Genomic DNA, 27,907 nt, shown 5'->3' with positions numbered 1-27,907 from the left:
ATGGCTGTCGTGGCCTATGCCATCACACCACCTGCTCAGCAATCACTCCCAGCAGCTGCTGTTCTTGGCACCATCTGCCTGGCGATCTCTTCATCCATCTGTCCTTCTCCTTGGCACTGCTCAAGTTACAGCACATTTCACTCTCCGCTCCTAAACAGAGGAATTCCCAAGTCATTCCTCCTTTTAGATTTAGGAAAGCCCTTTGTGGAAGATCCATAGGACTATCTTTCCCTTTTGTCTCCCACTTAAAAATTTCATACTATTAATGATTTCTTAAATTTGAGGGGAACTTGGTCTTGTTGGCCACAGCAGAAATACAGACCTTCACAAATGCAATTATAATGATAGTTGGTGTTCAGATGATAATAATAATAAATAATAACACTAATGACAATAGAATTATTTTAGTTACTTATATTTTATTTCAGTAAATGTGTAGGAAATGGTAGTGTATAAAGTACCTTCACAAATATTGTCATTATTGAAGCATAACCCATTAGAGATTTATTTCAGGATTTGCTAATGTTCATCCTAAAGGAAAGAAACCAAATACTTAAAATGAGTCACTAACAATTTCCTTCTAAGTCACTCTTTTCTGGAAGTTAAAGCCCATATTGTCATGTAGGTTCTAGATTTTAAGATATCAAAGTACCAATACTAGTGCTGCATAATCCAGATAGGAAGGTCTCTCCCTTTCCAGAGTTGAATTCAAATTCAAAAAATTACTTTCACTTTATTCTGTGCATGACAGATGTTTGGATTTCTTAGGGTCTAGAGAATTTTCAGGTGGGCGAGCCCCAGTTTCCAGGCAAGTTTAGAGGTAGAGAACCTTGCAATACAGAGAACGTTGCAGCATGAACACAATTTCACTGAGCAGTATAAAGAAACAATCAGCTTCAAATGGACTGATTTGGCAAGTTAATAGGTTGAATCTTGCCCTCAAGATGTTATAGCCATGATGTATGCAACTGATTTTATAGATGTATCATTTTATAATTATGTTTCATATATAGATGCTGGCTTCTTCTTTTACTGTGTTTAAATATTTGTGTGTGTGTTTTTAAGTTTTGGTAGCCAACTTCTAGTGACATAATTTTTTTAAGATTTTGTTATGGGCAATGTCAGCTCTTGGTTCTTGAGTTTAGCAAAAAAAGAATGCAGAACCAAGAACTCTAGCACAAGAGGACATTAATTTAGCTTGCAAAACAGAAGTACATTGGAAGAGAAGATTTGAGCAGGCTGTTCAGAGAGCTGCCTTGGTCTCATAGAAAGAAAGTCACAGAGGCAGACAAAGTAAGCCAGCTGGGCTGGGAGGACTCAGGAAACAAATTACAGAGGCAAAATAAGGGCCCTTGGAAATAGGGTCAGGGGGTGAGCCCAGGATGAGCTACCACTGCCCACTGCTCCCCTGGTTGCAAGTCTCATGGGGACCCTTAAAGCTTAGAAAAAAGAAAACAAAGATGCGTACCTCCAGACAGAGGGCACAGGCATGCTCTAGCAGTGGTCGGCAAACTGAGGCTTGGCAAACCAGGGCTCACAAGCCACATGTGGCTCTTTGGCCCCTTGAGTGTGGCTCTTCCACAAAATACCGGCTCTTCCACAAAATACCACAAAATACCGGCTCTTCCACAAAATACTGACTTCTGTGCATGGGCCACGAAGTATCAATCGCACTGTATGTGTGTGCCCGCATGTGGTATTTTGTGGAAGAGCCACACTCAAGGGGCCAAAGAGCCGCATGTGGCTCCCGAGCGGCGGTTTGCAGACCACGGCTCTAGAGAGAGAGCAGGCACTGGGTCCTTTGTCTTAAGGCTTATGATCTGTTTTCTAAAGGCAGGGAATTTAGAGGATGCCTCAGGTGAGGATTTCAATAGGATACTCATAGGCTTTCCAGGGGTGTCCTTTAATGTGCTGATCCATCAACATGAGCTATAGGGTCCGAGTCCTGGTCTCTACCGATTGGTTGGCGCAAAGTAAGGGGTCACTGGTCATTGTATCTGGCCCAGATGCCAGCCGTGGCATCGCTCCATCTGGTTTTGCTGCTTTTCTGGGCCTGGAGCCGAAACACAGCTGATGCCTAGATGTTATCTCTATAGTTTGCTCAAAACTCTGTCTCTGTGGTCAGCAGACCGGAGACCTTGTTCCTAAGATTATTTGATGCTGATGAGAACCTCGTTGTCCTGAGGGCTTAATGCTCACAGGAGTGCTGTGCAAGGCGAAGGAGGCAGGTGAGTCCGGGTGTTGGCTGGGGCAAGTTTGAATCAGCTATTGTCTCAGTTTCCCTATCCCACTTGCCAAGGAGTTTTCCTGGCTTCTTACTATCTTGCTTCAGTTTTTTCTTTTTTACAGGCATCTATTTTAACAAACATGATATGCTTATGAGCACATTATTCTTCAGCCATCCATCCAAGGGTTTTCTGGGATAGTTCCAATCAATTCTATCATGTTGTTATATCATATGTTAAACCAATGTGTCTTGGTTTTTGGTTTTAGAAAAAAAGCCATTGCAGATTATTTCTTACTCTGCTAAGAAGCTTAAACATAAAAAGAACAATGTATGAAAATAAGAGAGGTGAGCAGAAGCAGCCAACTGGCATCCATGCTTGAGGCTCACATGCCAATCAAGTTATTCTTTGCTTTCCAACACTTCCCAATTTTTTAAAAAACACGTATTTGAGGCTGGATGGCAACTCTATAAGAAGACATCGATGACATAAATACAGACAGCATTGTGTTGGGTAGAGCAATGCCAGGAATTGACAGGCCCAACAGTTAAACCAAAGCAATTAAGTTTCCACAAACACTTGACTTGGTGTTGAATCAACACTCTTCTTGATAAACAGCAGTGTGGCAAGCGTAACTGACAAATCATACATTTCCAATATATAAACTGCGCTGGTTTGACAAAGTAATGCAACTCTTTTCCAGCTTTCTTTTTAGAGTAGGGGAGAAAATAAGTTTCTCAGTAATTTGTGCGTTTTCCTTCAGTGATCATACAAAATTCTCTTTCTGAAAAATGCTTAATGATTTCTGGATGAGCTTGGCATGCTTCCAGCTTAATACCATCTTCCTCCAACAATATGCTTGCGGCTATTGGTGATTGATTTTTAAATGACATTTAGTACAGCGATGCCACAGACCGTTTCCCAGGCATTCATTAAGAGCACTTTGGCAAGGCCAGAAAACTCCGTCTCAAGAGCCTGCAACCTTTCTCTTGTTTTTTATTTTATACCCCCCACCTCAACACACAACACAAAATAACTCGTGAGTACACACTCTTTACCTTATTTTGTTTTGTTCTCTTGTTGATATTCAATTGGCCTTTCTCAGGAAAGATCTGAGGAAAATTTTTATTAAATAATAACGTCGTCTTTCTCCCAACGAACAAAGGCCTTATCCAAAATGGAAAAAAAAAGATACAAGCAAGCCATGTAGACAGAGACATCACTATAAATGGCAATGCACTCGTAGACACAGACATTTGCCAAGTTTTCAGAATAATAAACTAAGTAAAAAAAAACTGAATATACTTGGTTTTGAAGTGATTTTCTACTCTCACATATGGTTTCTGTCTGGGTAACAGTGTCCTTTGCTTTAAAAGTCTTATTTATTTATCATTGTCTAGTGCAAATGACATCTAGAGTATTTAGTGTTTTACTATTTGGTGTGATATCCTTTGAGTATTTTCGGACTCTTCAAGGCAGTTAGTTGCTTCCACATCACTTCTGGACCAATTTATATTAGAATGTTCCCATCTTGCAGGTAGATTTCCTACGGAGCAAGAAGTTCCATAGGAAAATGGACTCTTTACCTTTTAATCCCCAGATTCTCTGGTATTTATAGTGCAGTTTCCATAAATGCACTTTATGCATTATGTGCCAGGCAGTAGATTACAAATTGCATGAGATTGTGGCTTATATGTTCGGTTATTCTATGGATCTGCAGTGTCTAGAAGGGAGCTTGGTTCATATTAATACTGCAACAAATATTTATGGAATGGATGCATGCCTGCATGTAATAATGCTGATAAGCTGCCTCTCTCCTCTGGGCCATGGGGTCTCTATCCCTTTCAGAGCTTTTGCTATCTGATCATGGCTCCGCTGAACCATGTAGCTAATCTTTGCAGCTTGTCCCAAATATGGGCATTTAAAAGCAATGAGGTCCTTTAAAGACATTGCCTTGATTATAAACTGTAAATGCAACAACAATCATAATTCATAATCTTCACAAGCCCTAAAGTTGCTCTGATTATTATGCTGCATGGGGTGACCAGGCTGGTGGAGAGGCCATGAGGGGCAACCAGGCCAGCAGGAGGGGCAGTTGGGGGCAATTAGGCTGGCAGAGGGGTCAGTGAGGGGTGACTAGGCCAGCAGGGGGAGCAAGTTAGGGGCAATCAGGCTGGCAGAGGGGAGCAGTTGGGGGCAACCAGGTCGGCAGGGGGGCAGTGAGGGTTTTCCAGGCCAGCGGGGGAAGGGGGGCAGTTAGGGGCAAACAGGCCAGCGAGGGGTGGAGGGGGAGTTAGAGCTGACCAGGCAGATATGCAGATTAGGAGCCAGCGGTCCAGGATTTTGAGAGGGATGTCCTACTGCCAGTTTAGGACCAATCCTTGGGATACCCTCCAAGGGGTCCTGGATCGGAGAGGGTGCAGGCTGAGCTGAGGGGACTCCCCTCCGTGTGCATGAATTTCATGCACCGGGCCTCTAGTTAACCATAAAGAAAGATTAAACTGGAGACATTTAAATTAATATCTTCGGTTTGACAAAAGATATAATTAAGAGAGTTCAAAAAGTAAGCCACAGACTAAGAAAATATATTTGCAGTATATACATTGACAAATACTTCATATCAAGAACATATAGAGAATTTCTACAAATCAATAAGATACAATCAAATTAATTACAAAAATGGGCAAAAGATTTGACAGATATTTCACCAAAGATGGTAACCAAGTGGCTGGTAAACATATAGAAATGTATTCAATATCATAGTCATTATTAGACAAATACAAATTAAAAGTTATGATATATACCATTACACAAACATAATGGATAAAATCTAAAATAAATTTAAAAAAAGACTGAGAATACTAAATATGGGTGAGGCTATGAAGATGGGAGAAAAAATATACAATTTTTTATGAATCATTTGGAAAAAGATTTGATGGTATCTACTGAAGGAAAACATATGTATACCATATGACCCAATGATTCTACCCTTGAATATATACTCAAAACAGTGAATAATAATATGTACAAAAGACATATGCATAACATGTCATAGAAGTTTTATTCACTAATGTTCACTAATAGAATGGGTAAGTAAATTATATTGTTAATGTACAGTAGAATACTACATAGCTATTAACAAAAATAAACTTCACATTCAACATGGATTCAAGCAAAAGAGAGTATTTATTAAAAATATATTTTTTATTTATATGAAGTTTCAAAACTGATAAAACTAACCATTGTTATAGAAATCAAAATGGTTTTTACTCTAGAGAGTTACTGACTGAAAGGGGAAACCAGCGATTTTCTTGGCTGCTGAAACTGTTACATATATTGTTTTTGGTGGTAGTTACATGGGAATGTACATACTTACAAAGTTATCAATCTCTACACTTAATACTTATGTACTTACTAAATGTAAGTTCTACCTTAGTAATTTTTTAATTGACAAACTCACCGAGGCAAAGAAGATAAAAAGACTGGCACTATATTCCTTATAATGTCTATTCTTATGAAGTCTTTGGCTAAGACAAGGCTGGGACTGTTGTTCCTGTAGGTACTTTCTGAAACAGTCCTGGTCTAACCCTTTAATCTGTCCGAATGCATACCTAAGGGCATGCCAGAGGGCAGTACTCAATTTTCCTCAGTTTTTTTCTCATTTTTGATCTTTCCTTCAACTAATTATAGCTTGAAAATATCCAAGTTCTGTTTATATATTAATGAAAATACATCCTGAAACAGCCATGTAAGGAAATAAATTTAAATACTGTGTCAAATTTCTAGTATTATTATCTGAAAATATTTTTAAGAGTTTTGGCTTGAAATTGCCTATTGGGTGTAAAATAAGTGTGAGTGGGGATTGATGATAAAGCCAGTGAGGTGATGATCCCTCTGCTGCTTCTGAAATACTTCTGTTCAGAAAAGCTGCCTTTGGCCCTGGGCAGTAGCTCAGTTGATTAGAGCATCATCCTGATATGCCAAGGTTGTGGGTTCCATCTCCAGTCAGGGCACATGCCAAGGTCAGCCTACAAATGCATAGAAAGTAGAACAGTAGGTTAACATCTCTCTCTCTCTCTCTCTCTCTCTACTCTCTCTCTCTACTCTCTCTCTCTCTCTCTCTCTCTCTCTCTCTCTCTTTCTCTCTCTCTCCCTCTCCCCCGCCCTCTCCCTCTCTCAAATCAATAAATAAAATTAAAAAGAAGAAAAGCTGCCTTTATCTCAGTACAAGTACCTATAATGTCTAGGTTAAAATGACCTACTTAAGTCCTAGATTTGCAGACCTCCAGGTAATGGAGAACCATTTGGACTTTTCTGGAGGCCTGGCCCAAATCCTGCCCTTATTCTCTAGGGAATAAGCCGCTGTCTGGGTCCCTGGAATCCCAACCTTGGACCCACTTGTTTTTCCACGCCCACAACATCTCTATGTCTGCCTCTTCATTACTTCTGCAGGATTGCTGTTTGCCTCAATCTCTGCCTGTTCCCTATCATTTTTTCATCCCTCAGGCCCCACCTTTTGACTCTGTGTCTGAGTGAGAGTCCAAAACTTGCACTTTCATAACAGTTCTGAGCCAATGATGACAGCTTCAGAACGACCTGGACTCAATCCTCATTCTAAAATGCTTAACGTACTACTGATGCCCAAGCATTAACCTTTATCTTCATGGTTTGACTCAGTTGCTCCAGGTAGATATTGAAACTTCACATAAACAATGTATTCATAGCATTACTTACAGAGAAAAATATTAACAGCCTAAAATCAAACTTTAGCCAATATTTTATTAAGTATAGTATAAGTCATTCACATAATCAAAATAATGCTCATAATAAATTATGACAGAAATTCTGGGGGAAAGTAGTAAACAACATTTTGTAAAAATTATGTATTTATATGTAAATCTAAGCAGTAAATTTGTCCATAAGGGGAAAAAAAGATTTAAAAGACAAAATCTTTAAATTGTCAATACCAGTGGTTTAATTGATGTGAAATAAATAATATTTTTGGTACATCTTAAACCACTTATAACAGGCTTTTTGAGGTATAATTAAGATCCACTTTAGTGTATACCATAAAACATCATAACAAAATAATGAGCATGCACACCACCCCCAAAACACTTCCCTCAGAAAATGCAACAACAGAAATTATAGACAGCCTCATCATGGAGCCTAACTTAAATAATAACACCTTATGAATATATAAATGTGTATATAAATAATTACACATATATATGTTGCTATAAATGAAAAAAATATATATATATAATCAACCTACTATATTTAAGTAGCTCTTTTTTATTTTTTCTTCAATTAACTTAGGGGGAGAAATTATGTTTTTTACTGCATTTTTTGAGAGTTAAGTAATAGAATAGAATGCCTATTTTATCTTCTATGTCACTATATTACTATAAATCTTGGATTTTGAGGATATGTGATGTTTTGGAGGGATAAAGAGAGAAAAGGAAAGAAAAAGAGGACTAAAGAACAATAAAGGCAAGATTGTTTCCATGTGCACGGTCCCTGATGTAATTTACAAAATTCCCATGATATTGAACATGTTTGACTGTGCGCAGGGGAAACTTAATGTGTTTTTTGGAAGTTTTTCTCAAAATGAGAATAAAATTGTTTGCCTTTTTTCCCCCCCTTATCACTTAGCAGGATGGAGTCAAAAATAAACTTGGCAAATTGTTAAAAAAAAAAAAGGTGCCAACCAAATTTAATAACCTATACTTATTCATATCCTAAAGCAACCTCTATTGAATATAAATAAAGAAGAGGGAATACTAATTCTGATTTTCCTGACTCGCAATGACAATAATCAGATGTTACAGAATATCTCTAAATCGTATACATAACTTACTGGTAACCAGTAAGGCAATAGAGAATTCAAATGTAATCCTTTTGTGCTTTTATATTAATTTCCTGTTGCCACTTTAACAAATTGCTAGAAACTTAGTGTCATAAAATAACACTAATTTCTTATCATACATACTCTCTGGAGTTCTGGAGGCCAGAGTTCCAAATGGGCCTGGCTGAGCTAAAATCGGGATTCAGCAGGGAGGGTCCAGGCCGGATCCATGTCCATTCCTATTCTTACTGCCCGAGGGAGCCCTTATTCTTTGGTGATGGTCCCTTCCTCCATCTTTGAAGTCAGCAGTGGCTGGTCAAGTCTTTCTCATGATTTATTGTTGACACTGCCTCCCTCTTCCACATTTAAGTATCTTCCTGATCACATTGAACTCTCATGGATAATCCAGGATACTCTCCCTGTTTTAAAATCAGCGGATTAGCAATTTGAATTCCATCTGCTTAATTCTCTCATGTCACATAATGTAACATATTCAACAGTTCCAGGAATTAAGACACTAAGTCTATTATTCTTCCAACCACAGTTCTGTCTTTACCTCTTGATCCCAATGACTAACATATTAAACCTTTCAATAGTCCTGCTGGTTTCTTTTTTCAGGAAATGCAAATATATGTAAAAGTGGTTTTAAAAAAAATCTTATTACGAAACTTTATCTCAGGAGTTGACAGTAATCTAAAATTATGTTACTTTTCTTTCCAGGATAAAAATGAAACACTTCTTATTTTTGGCTGCTGCTGCTGGATTTCTGCCTGGTTTGATTATAAGAATATGTGGGGTTTGTATATTTCATAATTATTTTCCAGAAGAAATAGAGCTAACCCTGTAGTACACTCACTTTGTTACAGGCACTATGTGAGGATGTTATGTCTACTATTCACCTAGTTCTCACCATCGCCCTATTAGGCAAGTACTATTCTTTTATTTTGTTTTGTTAATCCTCACCAAGGATATTTTTTTCCCATTGCTTTTTAGACAGAGTGGAAGGGAGGAGAGAGAGAGACAAAGAGAAACATCGATGTGAGAGAGACATATTGATTGGTTGCCTTCTGCCGGTGCCCTGACCAGGGCCTGGGATTAAATCTGCAACCCAGGTATGTACCCTTGACCGGGAATTGAACCCGAGACTCTTCAGTGCACAGGCCCAGGCTCCAACCACTGACCCATACTGGCCAGAGCAGCAAGTACTATTCTTAATCCCTCATTACAGAGAGAGGTTAAGTCATGCAGCCAAGGTCAGATAACTAGGACGTGGCAGAGCTTGAAAGTACCCCTAAGTAGTCTGATCCCACGGGCCCATGCCTGTGTTATTATAATCCCTCTGGGCAATTCAAAAAAAGCTGAGAATGTAGGGCAAGAATTACTTATTTATCCATGTATTTTCCATGACTAAATAGGGAAAAAATACTGTTCTGTTGACCCAGAAAAGGTAACTATTCCATTAATATCCAAACTGAGCTATCTGGTTTGTAACTATAGCAAGATTGTAACATATTAAAAGAAACTAGGAAATTAATGATGCCAACAGCAAAGTGAGAAGAGTCAGGAGCAATTAGCAATGGAGTGAATATATAAGGCCTGAATCTCACTACTTATTGAAAACAAGAACTTCAACAGTCAGAAACAGAAACAAAATGCTCAATGGTATAATTAGGAAGAAGTCCCATATATGTTGTGCTCACCCACTAATGTGTACCTCTAAATACCTCAGTGATATGAAGAAAATATGACATTTTTAATGTTCCCCAAATTAGTTTTATTATAAGCTGAAGTCAATAGCTTCAGTATAGAAAATGGTTTTTATATTTTTATATGCTAGATAGGATAAATCAGATGTGTAATATAAATAAGCTGCTCTTTATTGCAATTAATGGTAACCTAAAATATTAAGGATATTTATTTTTCTTCTTGGTGAGTTGCAGATAAAAGGTAAACAATTTTTTAAAAGTCACAAATTGTGGATTATGGCTGATTTGAATCTTATATTAAATATATTTTTATTGATTTCAGAGAGGAAGGGAAAGAGAGAGATAGAAACATCAATGAGAGAGAATCATTGATCAGATGCCTCCTGCACGCCCCCTAGTGGGGATCAAGCCCACAACCTGGGAATATACCCTGACCAGGAATGGAATCATGACCTCCTGGATCGTAGATTGCCACTCAACAACTCAGCCACAGCAGCCGGGCTTGAATCCTACTTAAAACTTAGAGATGCAAATATTAATGTTTTCTCATATGAATAAAACATACATGGTAGTAGTTTTTATCTGGGAAGCAAAGAGAACACGCGGAGGTGTGGTGGGGAATCAGCCAAGGAAGCAAAGTTAGTCAGTAAAAGGTTCGCTACCAAGATTATTGTGGTTCATATTGCCCAATAACAAGTACTTCAATGTGGTCCAAAGTACCAATTATAAAGTTCAAAAATCCCCACCACAGGCTATTGCACTATTCTATAGACTTGTATAACATCATACTGACATTCAGAAATCCTCAAAACCAGCACTGAAGATATGGAAAGTAACACATAGAGATAACAAATTGTAAAATGCTGCTTATCATTATTTATTCAATATAAACTATGAATTAAAATTGTGTATAGGCCTGCACATAACACATTGTACTTGAAAAATTGCACTTTGAAGAAGTAAGACTAATTAATCATTTTCTGGTAACAGGTAAATGCAGGTAAAGTTTCATATGAGTCAGTCCTTACTTGGTCACTATCTGTCCAAAAAGAAATTATTGATTTACATAACACCATCAGGAGAACAGTGATTCCATCATCCAGCAACATGCTGAAAATGGTAAGATTAATTAAAAAGCGATAGCAATGATGAAAATAATAACAATGGTGCTTCCTGAGCTTTTATTAAGTTCTATTCACTTTCAATATGCTGCAAGTCAGGTCTTCATAAGCAAACCTATGGCCTAGCAGAAGAGAAGCTCAGAGAAGGTAAGCAATTTCCCCAAATCCTACTGTTAGTAAATGACAGAGCAACAATTCCAACTCAGACAGCCTGGCTTCATTCATACTGTGCCCTGGGACAGTTCTCTCAAACTCGAGTGTGCCTAAGGATCGCTTGAAGAACTCAGTACAGCACAGGTCTCTGAGCCCCGCTCTCTGAGACCTTGATTTAGGAGGTCTGGGGTAGAGACCAGGGCAAGTTCCCAGTGGATGCTGACGCTGCCAGTCAGTGTTGTTAGTATAGCAATCTTTGCCTACAAGTTATTGAGGTCTTTCATAGCTGTCATCAATGGTAGGACACTCTTCTGAGAATAAAGATGTCCAGATTCTAAGCCGGGTGATGCTGTCAGGTAAACAAAATACCGACAAATCTATTTTCCAGTTCCCTTGCATCTCATGAAAAGAGAGAAACTGTCTTTCCACTAGAAACCAAAAGCTATCTCAGGCATTGTTATACTGTAAGTGCTGCCACTGACACGCCTATGGTGCTTACACTGACAGGCACTCTCCTAGAACCTACTATGTTAATTCATTGAATTCAATAATTCGGTGGTTAGATACTATCATTTCCATTTTACAAATGGTTAATTTGAATCTCAGAGAAATGAGGTAGCTTCTCCAGTCATCAGCACTGCATCAGTACAGAGTCAGTACTGCAAATAGCCAGCTCCAGGCACCCGCTCTTACTTAGATACTTCCCTTAGGATGAACATGGTCCGAACTCCTTGGTTTCTAGATGAGCAAATAAGTGTAGCGAGGAGGTTATAGAGTAAATAGAAAATATGGCCACTACTATATGTTATTATTGTGGATTAAGGTTTATATAATGGAAACAGACTATAAGAATGGCTGTATTCTCGTGCTAACTACAAAGGTGTGAGAGAGCAACAAGATGACAAGTTAGGCGCACCAGTAAAGCTGGGTAACATTTTAAAGGGAATATGGGAATCGAGCTGTCCCATAAACAACTCACAGGATCTGGATAGAAAGAAACTGATAGAATTACAGACAGTATGGCTGAAGTACCCATCACCACTGCCAGCCAGGGATTAAAAAAAAAAAAAGTTTCTGTATAGTGGGTAAAGGACCTGATTAAACAGAACCACTTGTCAAAACCAGAATTCATGACTTTGGTGCAATAACCATAAACACTCACTTGCTATTTTAATCAGGGATGTACTAGCATCACAAAACAGAGTATCTTGCCAACATAATGTCCTACAGAGCATCCTCAAAGAGGTCTGAACAGCAGACTCTGTGTAATGAATGCTGCCGTTAATTTACACAATAACCTAAGCTGACTCTGAGATGGAAATTATCATGCAGCATATTTATTTGGGGAACAATTCCAGGTGTACACTTACCTATGGAGGGAGAGCGAGCAGCATCGTTGGGCAAATGGAGGAATGGGATTGTGACACAGTCCGAGCAGAGGCTTTAGCTAGTCCCATGGGAAACTATCCAACTAGGACACAACCTTGCTGAGCTGTCCTGAGTTGGAGGGAAATGTCCTAGAAGTTACAGATGCCATGTGTGCTAGCTGTTGGATATGGGCTACCCCAGGGAAGGGATTATGCTCATGGATAAGGACAATTTTAGGGAGCACAGGCAATAATAGAGTTGTCTGTGGGCAGGACTCTCAGCTTAAGAGGAAATAAAAGCTTCAGTTCAAAAGGGGACCTGGGTAGTGCATCACAGTATGTATGACAAGCAATCTGTGAGTAAAAATGAGACAATATACATATAGAATTGGGTACCGATCCTGGCATGAAGTATTAGCTATAAATTTTATTATACACAATTTTATAGGAAATATGTGACACTACACTTGCTTCTAATCACAGCCATTATTTATTGATTGAACGCGCAACATAAGATTTATCACATCACAATTGTATTGCATTAATTATCATATTAAAATTTTTGAACAAACTATTTGGTATAAAGTATGGATTACATTTTACAGAGGAAGAAACTGAGATTCCAACAGACTAAATAATATGTACTCATGAGTGATGGGAAGGATTTCTAACCCTGGTATGTTTTCCAAGAAGTATTTACTTAACCTCTTTAATACTTCTGAGAGAGAAGCTACATCTGAAATGTGTTATCAAATTTTGATTTTGAAAGCATAAAGGCTAAAAGAATGAATTGAAAGTTTTGTCTTTCTCTTTCAACTAGACTATTTAAAGCAGTATAATTATTTAAATTATCTTCAATTATTTAAATTGAGTATATTTCTGGCCTTGGATTCTTAATAACAATAAATTGGAATCTTATTATGGAAATGTTAAGATCATGTGCTTGTATTTTACTCTGCCGCTGTAGAGTTGGAGTAACGAAGCTGCACGCAATGCCAGACAATTGGCAAAGACTTGTGACCTAGCACAGAGCAACGCACTTAAGAGAAGAATTTCAAGTAGGTGTATGTCTATGACTCACCTTTGTGTTCACAAGTCCTCAGGGATTGCTAAGACACCTGGAAAGTCATGCCATCTGTGTTTACATTTGCCCCATAAATGACGGTGAATTGTGGCCCGCTGTTTATAATAATACTATTTCATTATTATTAATTATTTAATTTGGATTTTCAGTGTTCAGATTCTAATTATCATAAGGAGAGAATAAAAGCTCTCAGTGTTACAGAATAGTTGAGTGATGGACACCTTCTAGCTATCCACTCTATGCAGTTATTTCAGCTACCCACAATATCACCACACCGTAAGCTTTGGAACACTAGTACAGTTGAGAAGTTATATTCAACTCTACTGAGCTTCCCAGAAGAACAATTGTAGGTGCTCAGATATGAGTCTATCTCATGGCATTTATAATAGGTCAGTCACTGTTAGTTTCCAGGAAAGCCAATGCTACTTCCTACTAATGCAGAGATTAATAATATTTATAAGATATTTTTTATCACAAAATATTAAAAAATACTAGTGAAACCTCCATATTTGCCCAATATTGTTGAGCAGTGAATTAGCAATGCGAGTCTTTCCTTCCCCAGAGAAATGCAGATCACTCCTGAATGCCATATTTGATTAGAACTCACCTCACAAGTGGGATGGCTAAGTGAGTAAGTGCTTATTTCAAGGACTTTACATGATTCATACTTTTGTGTGGCTCCTTTCAAACCATGGGCCCTGTTACAACTCATAGTCTGCTCTGACTGATTTCACCCTTCTTATCAGCTTGGAGGCGACAAAGACTGAAATGTTGATTGATTTGATTTCTAAGCCTCACACATCATCTTCTGCTGTCAATGTCTCACCAGACCTGAGCACCAGAAGTGTACTCATCCAAGAGGGAGAAGATTGCCAGCAGAGAAACCACTGAGCTCACCTCCTCTTATAAGATATTGCTTGGATAGCCAGCAAATCATTTATAAAGTAAAAATAAGGAAGTCATTCTTCTAAAGTACTTTCAAAATTTTAGAGTATGACCCAACCCTTTTCCCTTCTTTCAGATACTTTTTGTGGAGAAAATAAGCATTTGACTCCTTATCCTATCACATGGACAGATGTGATTGGAATCTGGCACAATGAATCTGAATATTTTGCGTACGGTATCTTTAGTTCAGATGATGAGCACCCAGTTGATCATTACACTCAGGTAACTTGTGAACTGGCAAATATACACATTGCTTAAGCGACTATGATCATGTGTGAAAAATAGGTGACTGATAACCAAGGGCAATCATTCTACCCACTTTTTTCAAACTTATACTTGACCTACTGAATTCCTCTTATAAGTTGCAACTCAAGGAAATGTGATTCCATTAATAGAGAATGTAGAGAGGATTTTTCCTTCTTTACATAATTTATTTTCTGGGAAGTGAAAAATAAATATTAATATACCAATGTAATTTATAAGTTATATTTTTAAAGAATGAAAATAATTGTAACAATGCCGGGAGCCGGGAATCCCCTTCTTTCCAGTTTATTTTTATTGTGGTAAAATAATCTATATATATAAAAGCCTAATATGTTAAGGGTCCCACCAGTCAGTCAACCGCTTGACCAGTCTCTATGATGTGCACTGACCGGTAGGTTAGCTTGCTGCTGGGATCTGGCCGATTGGGACTGGGTGAGACGAGCCAGACATTCCCTGGAGCCCTTCTGCAGACCCTCCCTGGCTGGCCAACCTCCTACAGTCCCTCCCTGGCAGGCTGTCCCTGATTGGCCCCGATGGGGATTGGGTGAGAAGGCTCCCATGGGCCCTGATCGGGACTGGGCAAGATGGGCCAGACACGCCCTGGAGCCAACCTCCCACAGTCCCTCCCAGCCTCTAAAATATTTCTTCTAATTAATTTCTTTTCAATGTGCATGAATTCGTGCACCAGGCCTCTAGTATACATATATATTATTAAAATTGTCATTTTAAAATTGTGTACCATTAATGTTCACTGTCATTACCTACATTCAAATTATTTTGCAACTATCACCCCTATCCATCTCCAGAATTTTTCATCTTCCCAAACTAAAACTCAGTACCCATTATATAATAACTTACCATTTCTCCCTCTCCCCTTCCTCTGGCAGCTACCAGTATACTTTCTGTCTCTTTAAATTTGACAGCTCTAGATACCTCACATAGTTAGAATCATACAATACTTGTCTTTTAATGTCTGCCTTATTTCATTTATCATAACAGGCTTAATACATGTTCATTCATGTTATAGCATGTGTTTCAACCTATTAAGGCTGTACATTATATGTACATACCACCTGTTGTTTATCCATTCATCCATCAATAGATAATTAGGTTGTTTCAACCTTTTGGCTATTGAGAATAATGTTGCAAAAAATATTGGTATACAGATATCGGTTTATATCCTGTTTTCAGTTATTTTGGGGAATATACCTGGATGTAGAATTGATGGATCATATGGTAATTCTATGTTTAATTAGTTAAGGAACTGGCATACTGTCTTCCATAGCAGCTTTATATTTTTACATTCCTGACAGCAATATTTCCAATTTCTTCACATCCATACTGTATTGGTCTGCTTGGGCTGCCATAACAAGACATTTCAGGCTGGGTGGATTAAACAACACAAAATTATTATCTCACATTTCTGGAAGCTTTAAGTCTGTGAACATCTGGAGTTTAGTCAGTTTCTGTGAGAGCTCTCTTCCTGGCTTATATGTGGCCATCTTCTCACTATGTTGCCACATGGTCTTTCTTCTGTGCATACCTGGAGAGAGGTAGGGGTGGGGAGAAGGTGCTTTCTGGTGCCTTTTATTATAAGGACACTAATCCTATATAATGAAAGGCTAATATGCAAATTGTACCCTCGGGAGTTCGACCATCCAGGAGTTCTACCACTCGCTATGGTGTGCACTGCCCACCATGGGGCGGCATGGAACAAAGGAAAGCCCTGCCTGCCAGCCGAAGGAAGGCCCAAGCTGACAGCCAGAAGGCCAGATCAGCCCTGATTGCTGGCTAGACCTAGGGTCCCTACCCATGCATGGATTTCATGCACCAGGCCTTTAGTTCTATTATATCATGGCCCCACCCTTCGGACCCCATTTAACCTAAATTAATTCCCTAGAGGCTTCTCCAAATAGAGCCATACTTCTGGATTAAAGCTTCGGAATATGAATATTGAGGAGATGTAACATTCAATACCTAACACATACACTTTTTATCCTATATAATAAAAGGCTAGTATGCAAATCGATGGAACGGCAGAACGACCAGTTGCTATGATGCGCACTGACCACCAGAGGGCAGACGCTCGATGCAGGATCTGACTCCTGGTAGTCAGTGCGCTCCCACAGGGGGAGCGCTGCTCAGCCAGAAGCCAGGCTCACGGCTGGCAAGCACAGCGGCTGTGGTGGGATCCTCTCCCCCCTCCACAGTTGTGCTAAGGATTTATGGGGAGCAGGCCTAAGCCATCAGTCAGACATCCCCCGAGGGCTCCCAGACTGCACTGCGAGAGGGTGCAGGCTGAACTGAGTGACCCCCTCAATGCACAAATTTCATTCACCAGGCCTCTAGTATTTTATGTTGTTTTTTTGTTAGTGCTGGTTTTTGTTTATTTGATATATTAAAGAAAATACAGGTCTGAGGTGGTATTTCACTGTGGCATGGTTGTGCATTTCTCTAATGATTGGTGATGTTGAGCACCTTTTCATGTGCTTGCCAGACATTTGTATATCTTCTCTGAAGGAATGTCTCCTCAAATCCTTTGCTTATTTAATCAGTTTTGTTTGTTTGTTTTTTAGTTATAAGATACCTACCCTTTATCAAGTTTATAATTTGTAAATATAAATTTCTATTGTATGAGTTGCATATTTACTCTGATGATGGTATCCTATTTATGCTCCAAATTTTTATAAAGTCCAATTTATCTCTTTTTTTTCTTGCCTGTGCTTTTAGTGCCATTTCAAGAAATTATTGCCAAATTCTATTTCATGAAGTTTTTCCCTTTTGTTACATTCTAAGACATTTATAGTTCCCACATTTTTATATAGGTCATTGATCCATTCTGAGTTAATTTTTTTATGTGGTGTAAGATAGGGCTGAACTTTGTTTACTTCCATGTGGATATTTGTTTTCCCAACATTATTTGTGGTAAGCCTTTTCTTTCCCCATTGAATAATCTTGGCACCCTGTTGGAAAACATTTAACCATATATGTGAGGGTTTATTTGTGAGGTCTCTATTCTATTTCATAGGTGTATATGTCTATCATTATGCCAGAACCACAGTTTTATTACTGTAGCTTTTACTAAGGTTTGGAATCAAAAAGTGTATGACCTCCAACTTTGTTCTGCTTTAGGATGATTTTTTTTTTTTTTTTGGTGAAAAGAAAATGTATTGGGATTCTGACAGAAAATGAATTAAATCTGTAGAATGCTTAGAGTAATGTTATTATGTTAAAAATATGAAGTCCTCCAGCCCATGAACATTGGATAGCTTTCTTATCATTTCAGTCTTCTTTAATATCTACCAGCTATGTTTTCTAGTTCTCAGTGTACAAATCTTTCACCAACTTAGGTTTATTTATACCAGGGTGGACAAAAGTAGGTTTATTCTGATATTATTTATTCATTGTAGTATTCTTTATTATGGTTATTAACTTGCTTTTGCTCATCCCTGTAAATATTGTATTTTTTGGTGCTATTTTAAATAAAATTATTCTCTTAATTTTTTTCAGAGTGCTTACTGCACGTTTTTGAAAACACAATTGATTTTCCTGTGCTAATGTTGTACTCTGCAGATTTTCTGAATTTTTTTATCAATTGTAATGATTTTTTTTGTGGCATTGTCAGGGTTTCCTACATATAAAATTATGTCATCTATGAACAGATAATTTTACTCTTTCCTTTCCTAATTGGATTTTTTTTCTTGTCTAGTTGCTCTGGCTAGAATTTCCAGCACCTTGTTTCATAGAAGTTGCAAAAGTCAGCACTCTTTTTTTGTGGCTGATCTTGGGGAATAATTCCACCTTTCCCATTGATTATGATGTTAGCAGAGAGATTTACATATGTGGCTTTTACTATGTTATAATAGTTTTTTCTTATTAGTTTGTTGAACACTTTGTATAATGAGATGTTGAATTTTATAAAATGCTTGTTTCAATTTATGCAATCATGTGTCTTTTTCTCATCATTGTATTCATGTGTTAGTCTGCATTGATTTAATTTTATGTGTTAAACCATCCTTATTTTGGAGGAATAAATCCTACTTTGTCACAGTGTATAATTCTTTTTTAAAATTTTATTTTAACTTTTACAATATGCAAAATAAAACTATTACAAGATTGTAGATACGAAATAATTAGCCATTTATATCCAATAAACATTAGTATTTTAAGAAAAATGATTTTAAATATAATAATGTTACTTTTAATATGATTCTGAATTTAATTTGTTGAGTTTTACATTGTTCATATGGGATATTGGATTGTAGTTTACTTTCTTCTTTAAATTGATTTTAGAGAGAGAGAAAGGAAAGGGGAGAGAGAGAGAAAGAGAGAGAGAGAGAGAGAGAGAGAGAGAGAGAGAGAGAGAGAAATGTTTGTGTGAAAAAGAAACACTGATAAGTTGACCCAGTGTGCGCCCTCACCAGGGAACAAACCTGCAACCTGGGCATGTGCTTTTACTGGCTGACAGAGAATCAAGCCTGTGACCCTTCCATGCATAGGACGATGCTCAAACAACTGAGCCACACTGGCCAAGGCTGTAGCTTACTCTTTTTTGTAGTGTCTGTGTCAGTCTCCAGTATTAGAATAAAACTGGTTTCATAGTAATTGTTAAAAAGTAATTTCTCATCTTGAAACTTTCAGATGACTTTAAAAATTATTGATATTCATTATTCTTTCAATATTTGGTATAATTTACCAGTGAAGTGATCAGAGCCAGATGGTTTTTTATTTTGTTAAAGCTTTTGTATTGCAATTGCTCTGTTTGAAGAATCACCTCTTAGAAACATTGATTTTTTTCTATTGCTTTTATCTCTTTATTTTGTTTATCTTTACTCTGATACTTATTATGTAATTTATTTGATCATTCTATTTTCCCTTAGTTAATCTAGCTAATTTATCAATTGTATTGATCTTTTTGAAGAAGATTAATACTTTTGGTTTTATTGATTTTTTTATTCTTTATTTTGTTTACCTATACTTTAATCTCTGTTATTTCCTTCAGCTAGCTTTGGATTTAACTTATTATATTTTTCTAGTTTCTTAAAATAAAACTTTATATTATTGATTTGAAATATTATTCTTTAATGTGAGCTTTTATAGCTATAAATGTAACTTAGCACTGTTTTTGCTGCTTTAACCCTGTTTTAGTATGTTGAATTTTTAATTTTTGTCTTAAGATATTTTCTAATTTCCCATTTACTTTGTCTTTTACCCACTTGTAAAGATTACTAATATACACATATTAGTAAATTTTCCAGTTTCTTTCATCTTTTGATTTTTAGTTTCATTCCTTTGTGATAAGAAAAAAATATTTTGTTATATTTAAGACTTTAAATATATTAAAATTAGTTTTGTAGTCTAACATATAGTCTATCTTTGTGATTTTTCCATGTGTACTTGACAAAATGTATATTCCATTGGTATTGGCTGGAGTGTTTTATTTCTTACATTTTAGAAACCGTTTTTTTTTCCCTTTTTGTCCCTCATTTTCTCCATTACCATCTTTTTTGTTTATTTATTTAGTGGACTTTTTGTAGTGGCACCTATTGATTCCCTCCTCATTTCCTTTTATGTATTTACTATAGATATTTTTCTATTTGGTTGCCATGTGAATTATATGTAATATTCTAAAAGTATAATAATCTGTTTTAACTGATAACCTTTTGCATACAAAATGTGCTCATTTATAGTTCCAGCACCCTGCTTATGCAACATATTATTTTTACAAGAAAGAGTTATTGCTATTATACATTTATTTTTAAATCATGTAAAAATTGTAAAATAGCACTACAGAACAAAATTTCAATGATCTTGGGTTTTTATATGTTACTATGTATTTACTTTACTGGAGATATTATATTTTCATATGTCTTCAAGGTACTGTTTACTTTCTTTCCATTTCACTTGAAGAATTCCCTTCAGAATTTTTTGGTGAGGCAGATCTATTGGCAATAAACTTCTATAGATTTTGTTTTGCTCAAAATATCTTAATTTCTCCTTCATTTCTGAATGACAGTTTTGTAAGATACAGCATATGATTTTTGGTCTACTATTTTTTTTTTCAGAATTTTAAATGTATCACCCACTGTCTTCTGTACTGTGAGTTTTCTGCTGAGAAATTCTCTAATGATCTTATTGCAGATTCCTGTACATGATGAGTCACAGTATTTTTTTCTGCTTTCAAGATTCTTTCTTAATCTTTAGTTTTTGACAGTTTGAATATAATATAAATTAGTACTGATTGTATTCAACTTGGAGATCATTGATCTTCTTGGATTTGTTCATCAAATTATTTTTTCAAATTTGGGAAATCCTAAACAATAACATTTTCAAATGATCTCTCTACTCCTTTTATTCTATATCTTCCTGGTAGCACTCCCAAAATGTATATATGGGTCTACTTGATGATGTCCCATAAACCCCCTAGCCTCTGTCAAATACAATAATTTCAAATTACCTGTCTCATAGTTGGTCAATGCTTTCTTCTTCCTGTTCAAATCTGTTATGGATCACCTCTAGTAAATTATTTGAATTTAGTTATGCTATTTGCCACTCTAGAATTTCTCTTTGGCTCTTTAAAAAAGTTTTTAATCTTTGTTGACATTCTCATTTTTTAATATATTGTTTCCCTGATTTATTTTAGTTATTTTCTGAGTTTTTCTTTAGCTCTTTAAGCATATTTAAGACAGTTGTGTTAAAGTCTATGTGTAGTAAGTCTAACGCCTGTGTATATTCAGGGTTTCTGTGATTTCATCTGTCCCTTTGAATGAGACATGTTTTTCTATTTCTTTATATAACTTGTGATTTTTTTGTTGTTGTTGTCAAAAATAAGACATTTGAACAAAAAAGCAACTTTTCCTAGTCTTTGCCATTTTGTAGGAATGACCTTGATTAATTAACAGGGTACATTTTGAGACTGGGGATCAAACTAGGGTGAAACTTAGAGATCGTCTCATGTTATTTTTCTAAGCAAGTATCATGCCTGAGACTATGTCTCTAACTTTTTTCCATTTCCCCAAATGCATAGCTGTTTTGAAATGTCTTAATTTCCCACAATTTCTCATTCTTGTTGGCACTTTAAATGTTCTAGAATATTTTCTTATGCCTAGTCCTTTGCTGCAGGTGTCAGTGGGTTTGCATTTCTCCTTTCAGCTATAATGAGGTAGATCCACTATTTCCTATGTCTTTTCATGCCTGGGAACTGAATTATGGAATAGTTTACCATATGAGCTCTAAACAATGAAAAAAAGTATTGCTTGGGGCAGCACATAGCACATTAGAACCTTGCAAATAAGGTCCTTTCTAGTTCGTCCAACCCAAGTGAGGAAACAAAATCTCAACCATTTCCTACCAACCACTAGACACATGAGAATCTTTCTGTTTTTATGACTTCATAAATAGTTATGCTGAAAGCATCCTAATAGCAAAGATGTTTATTTTAAATCATAGATAACAATATTCATATTATAATCATATAGAAAATAATCAAATTTTAACAAAATAATCTCTTTATATTTACAGATTATTTGGTCTTCCTCTTACCTCATTGGCTGTGGTGTGTCATCATGCTGCAAAAAATCGGCACCTCAGTTCCTCTATGTTTGTCACTATTGCCATGAGTATGTATTATACAGTCTGGGTTCACATAGCTTTTATTCTAGTTCCTTAAACAGAGAATAAAAATTAAATAAATATTACATTTCAGTTATTTAGCTATTCCTAAAACATTGCACACACACACACTCACAAACACACACACATGTTTCTTTACAACCTATTTTTGTAAATAATTCTATATATCACTAATAGAATATTTAAATCCAGAAATATTACAAGTAGTCTTACTATGTGTTATTGGGCTAGCTTAAGTAAAAAACAGGGATATTTACTTCAACAATGCAGAGTATTTTTATAATGCAAGGGCAGAAATACAATGGAGTATCGAGAATAAACAGAAAAAGCCAAGTGTTCTTATCTTTAGCTTTTTAGTATAACTATCGATGTATGTCTTTTCTTTAAAAATTAAGTTTATATATTGCCAACAGTGTGAGTGCCAATTCCTAGAAGAAATAATCTGATTGCTTTAGTGAAGGCAGATGTGCTCCTTTGTCCCATGGTATTTTGCCACTGTCTCCCATATTTGTAGCACAATAAAAAGATGTTTAATATGAACTAATGAAAATGATTTAGCTGATCATATGCTATCACCTTTACACTTTAAATGATGTCTCCAAAATCACTGTAGAGTCAATTTATATAACATCTTATACAATAAAACATAATATGCTAAGTGTTCGACCAATTGGTCGACTGTTGGGTCGACTACTCGACCAATTGCTATGATGCACACGGGCCACCAGGGGACAGACTCTCCAACTGGCAGGTTAGCTTGCTGCTGGGGTCCGGCCCATCGGGCTTGGTGAGAGGGCCGGACACACCCTGGAGCCCTCTCACGGTCCCTCTCTGGCTGGCTGGCCAACCTCCTATGGTCCCTCCCCAGCCTCCATTGGCCCTGATCTGTACTGGGCAAGATGGTCCCGATCAGCGGCCAGGCTGAGGGACTGCACCTGTGCATGAATTCGTGCCCTGGGCCTCTAATATTCATATAATAGGTCCATGTGAGTTATTTCTGGTCTTATTATATCTTTATTTTAGTAGTTAGTATTTGCTGTGATTTTTTTTTTTATCTATGCAGTTAGTGCTGAGAAAAATATTGGTCTGCTTGCATTTAAAAGCCATAAATTGTGCTAAATCTCTGAAGGGGTTGGTGGTCTGTGCTGAACTGCTGACAATACAAAACGAAGTAGAAAGCATGGAGTTGTGATTGAAAAATTTTCTTAGCAAAAAGATTTCATGGTGTATCTGACAAGATCCCTTACTGAATTAAGTAATAAAAATATTTTATATGGTAAATTTTTTAACAATGTATAGATCAAGGAGAATATTAGATAGAATATTAGATATTAGATAGAATGTTCTTTCAGCCAAAACATTTGCTTTACTTTTTAAGTGTTAGATGAAGTAAGAATCAACTTAATCTTTCTTAAGATATCTGCAGGCAAACCTGTCTTTTAAATTATCTCAGAACTGGAAAGTCTTACCTACTCACTCTATCCTCCAGATCTTTAGGTTGAGTAAAATATGGTGTACTTTTACTTTGTATAATACTTCATCTGTTTCTATAAAAGACAGTAACATGTTTCAATTTTCTTATCACATAGTGCAAGATAAATTTAGAACAACTCCACTCAAAACTTTTCACATTGTTAAGAACCATGTACTTTCATGTGACTATTTATCAAGTACTTAGGGGTATAAAGAAAAATTTCCTATTGTAAATGGCTCTAAAGTCATTCTGCTTAGGACTTGACTGTTCAAAGAGGTACAAACTGCCTCAAAATATTCTTAGGACAGCAGAATTGCCTGTTGCACATTTAAAAAGATAAATTTTCATTGTACAACTTACAAAGTCTAGAAATACTAAACTCATCTAAAAGATTAACATTGTTATATACAAGTGGTTTTCAAAAATTGTCTTTAAAGTTGATAGTAAATAGAGAGTACATTTTATATGTATTTTTCAAACTTCAAATTTATTAGACCACTTTTTCTTTTTTCTTAAGGGGAAATGATCCTGAACAATTGGGTATGCCTTATGTAATAGGAAATCCATGTGAAGATTGTCCAAAGAACTGTGAAGACGAACTTTGTAGTAAGTTTTACATCCCAGTTTGCTTAATATTGACCATTGATTTGATTCAATTTAGTTGCAGATATAGGAAATTTTAACAATTTCACCAAAATCTGTTGGTATTCACAATTGAATTCAGTAAAGTTGCAAGATACAAGACATTATACCAAACTTAGTTGTAATTATACTCACAAATAATGATCAGAAAAAAAATTTAAAAAGCAGTCCTAGTTACAATTACAGCGAAAAATAAAATACCTAAGCATAAATTTATTCAAGACAGTAAAAGATCTATATACTGAAAATTATAATACATTGATGAAAAAAATGAAGACACAAATAGAAAATATATTATCTACTTATGTGTTATAAGAATTAATATTGATAAAATGTACACATTACCCAAATCTATCTACAGACTTAATGTAATCTCTATCAAAATTCCTTTAGCATTTTTCACAGAAATATCACTATCAATATTAAAAATTTGTATGAAACCACAAAAGACCCCAAACAGCCAAAGCAATCTTAAGGGGGGAAAATAAACCTGAATTCAAACTATATTACAAACTTTAGTCATCAAAGCAGTATAAAACTGACATAAAAACAGACACATCGATCAATGGGACAAAGGAGAGAGCCCAGAAATAAACTGATGCATTTTTAGTCAATTAATTTACAACAAAGGATCCAAATATACACCAGGGGAAAGAATAGTCTCTTCAATAAATGGTGGTCAAAAAACTAGACATGCAAAGGAATGAAACAGGACCACTATCTTACACCATTTACAAAATTAACTCAGTGAGGAATAAAATCTTGAGTGTAAAACTTGAAACCGTAAAACTCCTAGAGGAAAACATGAAGGTAATTTTCTTGATATCGGTCTTGGCAACGACTTTTTAAATTTAATACTAAAAGCAAGGCAACAAAAATAAACACATGGGACTACATCAAACTAAAAAGTTTCTGCACAAAAAAAAAAAGCCATCAACAAAATGAACAGGCAACCTACAAAATGGGAGAAAACATTTGCAAATCATATATTTGACTTAGGGTTAATATCCAAAATATATAGAGAGCTCATACAACTCAATAGCAAAACAAAACAAAACAACAACAACAACAAAATAATCTGAGTTAAATATGGGCAGAGGAATGAAATAAATATTTTCCAAAGAAGACAGTAACTGTCCTGGACCCTCTGATACTCTGTCGTATCAGGTACATGAACAGACACTTAACATCACAGGTCATCAGAAAAATGCAAATCAAAACCACAATGAGTTATTACCTCATGCCTATTAGAATGGCTATTATAAACAGACGAGAGATAAGTGCTGGAGAGGATGTGGAGAGAAGGGAGCCCTTATACACTGTTGATGGAAATGTAAATTGGTGCGGTGACTTTGGCAAATAGTATGGAGAGTCTTTGAAAAATTCACAACGGAACTATCATGTGATCCAGCAACTCTACTTCTAGGTATTTATCCAAAGAAACTGAAAACACTAACTCAAAAAGGTATCTGTTCATTGTTAGCACCAATAGCCAAGACATGGAAACAACCTGTCTACTGACAGATAAATTGATAAAGAAAATGCGATATACTAATCAGCCATAAAGAAAAGCAAACGCTGCCATTTGCAAAAGCATGGGTGAACCTTGAAGACATTATGTTAAATGAGATGAGTCAGACAGGGAAAGATGAATAATATATTACCTCACTTATATGTGGAATCTAAAAGAGTCCAAACTCATAACAGAGAATAGATCGGTGGTTTTCAGAGGCTATGAGATGGGGTGAGGGAAGAATGAGTTAAGGTGATTAAAAGGCATAAAATTCCAGTTAGAGAAAGAATAAATCTGGGCATGTAATGTGCAGCATTTTGCCAATAGTTACAAATGATGTATTGTATATTTGAAAGTTACTAAGGGAGTAAATCCTAACAGTTCTCATCAGAAGAAAAAAAACTATGTAAGGTTATGAATGCTACCTAAACTAATTGTCAATCATTTCACAGTATACTGGTATACATACATCATAATATTGTGTTGTACACCTGAAATGAATACAATGTTCTATATCAATTATATCTCAATAAAACTAGGGAGAGTAAAGAATAAAAGAAAAAATAATAAAAACAATTTAGAGAAGTCAAAGAAAAACATGTTACATAAAAAAAAATACATATCTCTCACATCATATTTCTCTAAAATACTACATAGCAGAAGACAGTGGAATAATGATAAATAGCTGATTTAAAGAAACATTGATATAGATATGTGCTTGTTCATAGTATAGAGCCCACTGCCTTTTTATATAAGAAAATCTCTGGGTAAAGAGGTTATTTGAGAAATTTTGCTATTCTGTGTGTGGATTTTATACGATTTTTACATTGGCCATGTATGACTTTTTTTTTCACTAACAATGCTAAATGACTTACACTTTCTCATTTCAAAGCTCATTACAAAGCTATAGTAATCAGAGTGATGCTGGTTTAACAGACAAGTGCCAATGGAATAGTATAGAGAGCCCAGAAACAAACCCTAGCATATATGGGTGTATATTAATTTTAATAATCCAAAGCAATTCCTTACTATCAAATGGTAGAGCATCATATAAGCAGAATACAACACATCAATAAAACTTTATTATATATAGTTTATGATGTTGATGATCTCAAAATGATTCATCTCCAATCGGCTTAGATATGTCTGACCAAAAATAAATAAATAAATAAATAAATAAATAAATAAATAAATAGTGATTAAAACAACCTGTTTAATGTCAGAGGTGACTTTCATCTTTTTTTTTTCTTTAATGACTGACCTCATTTAATTCATCAACTGTTTTCCATTCTAATTAGTTCATGATAATCAAAATTAATAAGCTATTGTTGGTCAATTTTATGTTTATGTCTTTAGGAGCTGCCCTCTTTCCCCACTGATTGTGATTGTGTGAGATAACATTGCTTTTTCCGTTCAGCTAACCCCTGCACCTATTATGATGAATACATTGACTGCCATATACGGAAAATGGTTCCTGGATGCAGCGCCCTGTCAGTCACACTACAATGCAAAGCCACTTGCTTTTGCACCACTGAGATCAAGTAACCTTGGTGACAGAGCTGTAATATGCTGTTAGTGAAATGTCCGCTGCCTTGTACCTTTCTCCTTACTTTGCTTCAGTAGCTGTTGCTGAATTTCATTTGGTTTTCATTATACTTGAGATCCTTATTTTCATTAATCATACATCGGCCTCAGATATTTGCACCAATGCCACCCACTCCTGTCCTGCTACACCCTGAAGGAACATCGTTTTATTTCTTACTCCTGGAGTGAAAGGTCCAGTTAACACCTGCCCCATATTTACATCACGCGAGTTAGTGTTCGTAGATTGACAAAGTCCAGTTGATGGCATAACTGGCTTCCTCTTTCTCTGTTTAATTCCTTCCCCTGCTTTCTCACATCTCCAACAAACCTGGTGTTTGTCTTCTCTGCA

General features: G+C 36.1%; 1 protein-coding gene across 1 annotated transcript; it reads left to right on the top strand.

Moving 5' to 3' along the window:
* Positions 1-27,519, top strand: CRISP1 (cysteine rich secretory protein 1). Its single transcript, XM_006093249.1, has 8 exons — positions 1-113; positions 8,794-8,864; positions 10,780-10,898; positions 13,388-13,478; positions 14,526-14,671; positions 22,235-22,332; positions 24,337-24,425; positions 27,392-27,519. The coding sequence occupies exons 1-8, from the start codon at positions 1-3 to the stop codon at positions 27,517-27,519; spliced, it is 855 nt and encodes a 284-aa protein (XP_006093311.1).
* Positions 27,520-27,907: the final 388 nt, after the last annotated feature.

This window comes from Myotis lucifugus, unplaced genomic scaffold, assembly GCF_000147115.1.
Source record: "Myotis lucifugus unplaced genomic scaffold, Myoluc2.0 scaffold_111, whole genome shotgun sequence".
NCBI classification, from domain to species: domain Eukaryota; kingdom Metazoa; phylum Chordata; class Mammalia; order Chiroptera; family Vespertilionidae; genus Myotis; species Myotis lucifugus.
This window is presented reverse-complemented; position numbering and strand designations above follow the sequence as displayed.

What these genes read in the sequence shown, in the direction of transcription:
- CRISP1 (XM_006093249.1), top strand. Translation starts at nt 1, where the DNA reads ATGGCTGTCGTGGCCTATGCCATCACACCACCTGCTCAGCAATCACTC. An exon ending in GTTTGTCACTATTGCCATGA is followed by an intron (nt 22,333 to 24,336) that starts GTATGTATTATA and finishes TTTTTTCTTAAG; the next exon opens with GGGAAATGATCCTGAACAAT. An exon ending in CTGTGAAGACGAACTTTGTA is followed by an intron (nt 24,426 to 27,391) that starts GTAAGTTTTACA and finishes TTTTCCGTTCAG; the next exon opens with CTAACCCCTGCACCTATTAT.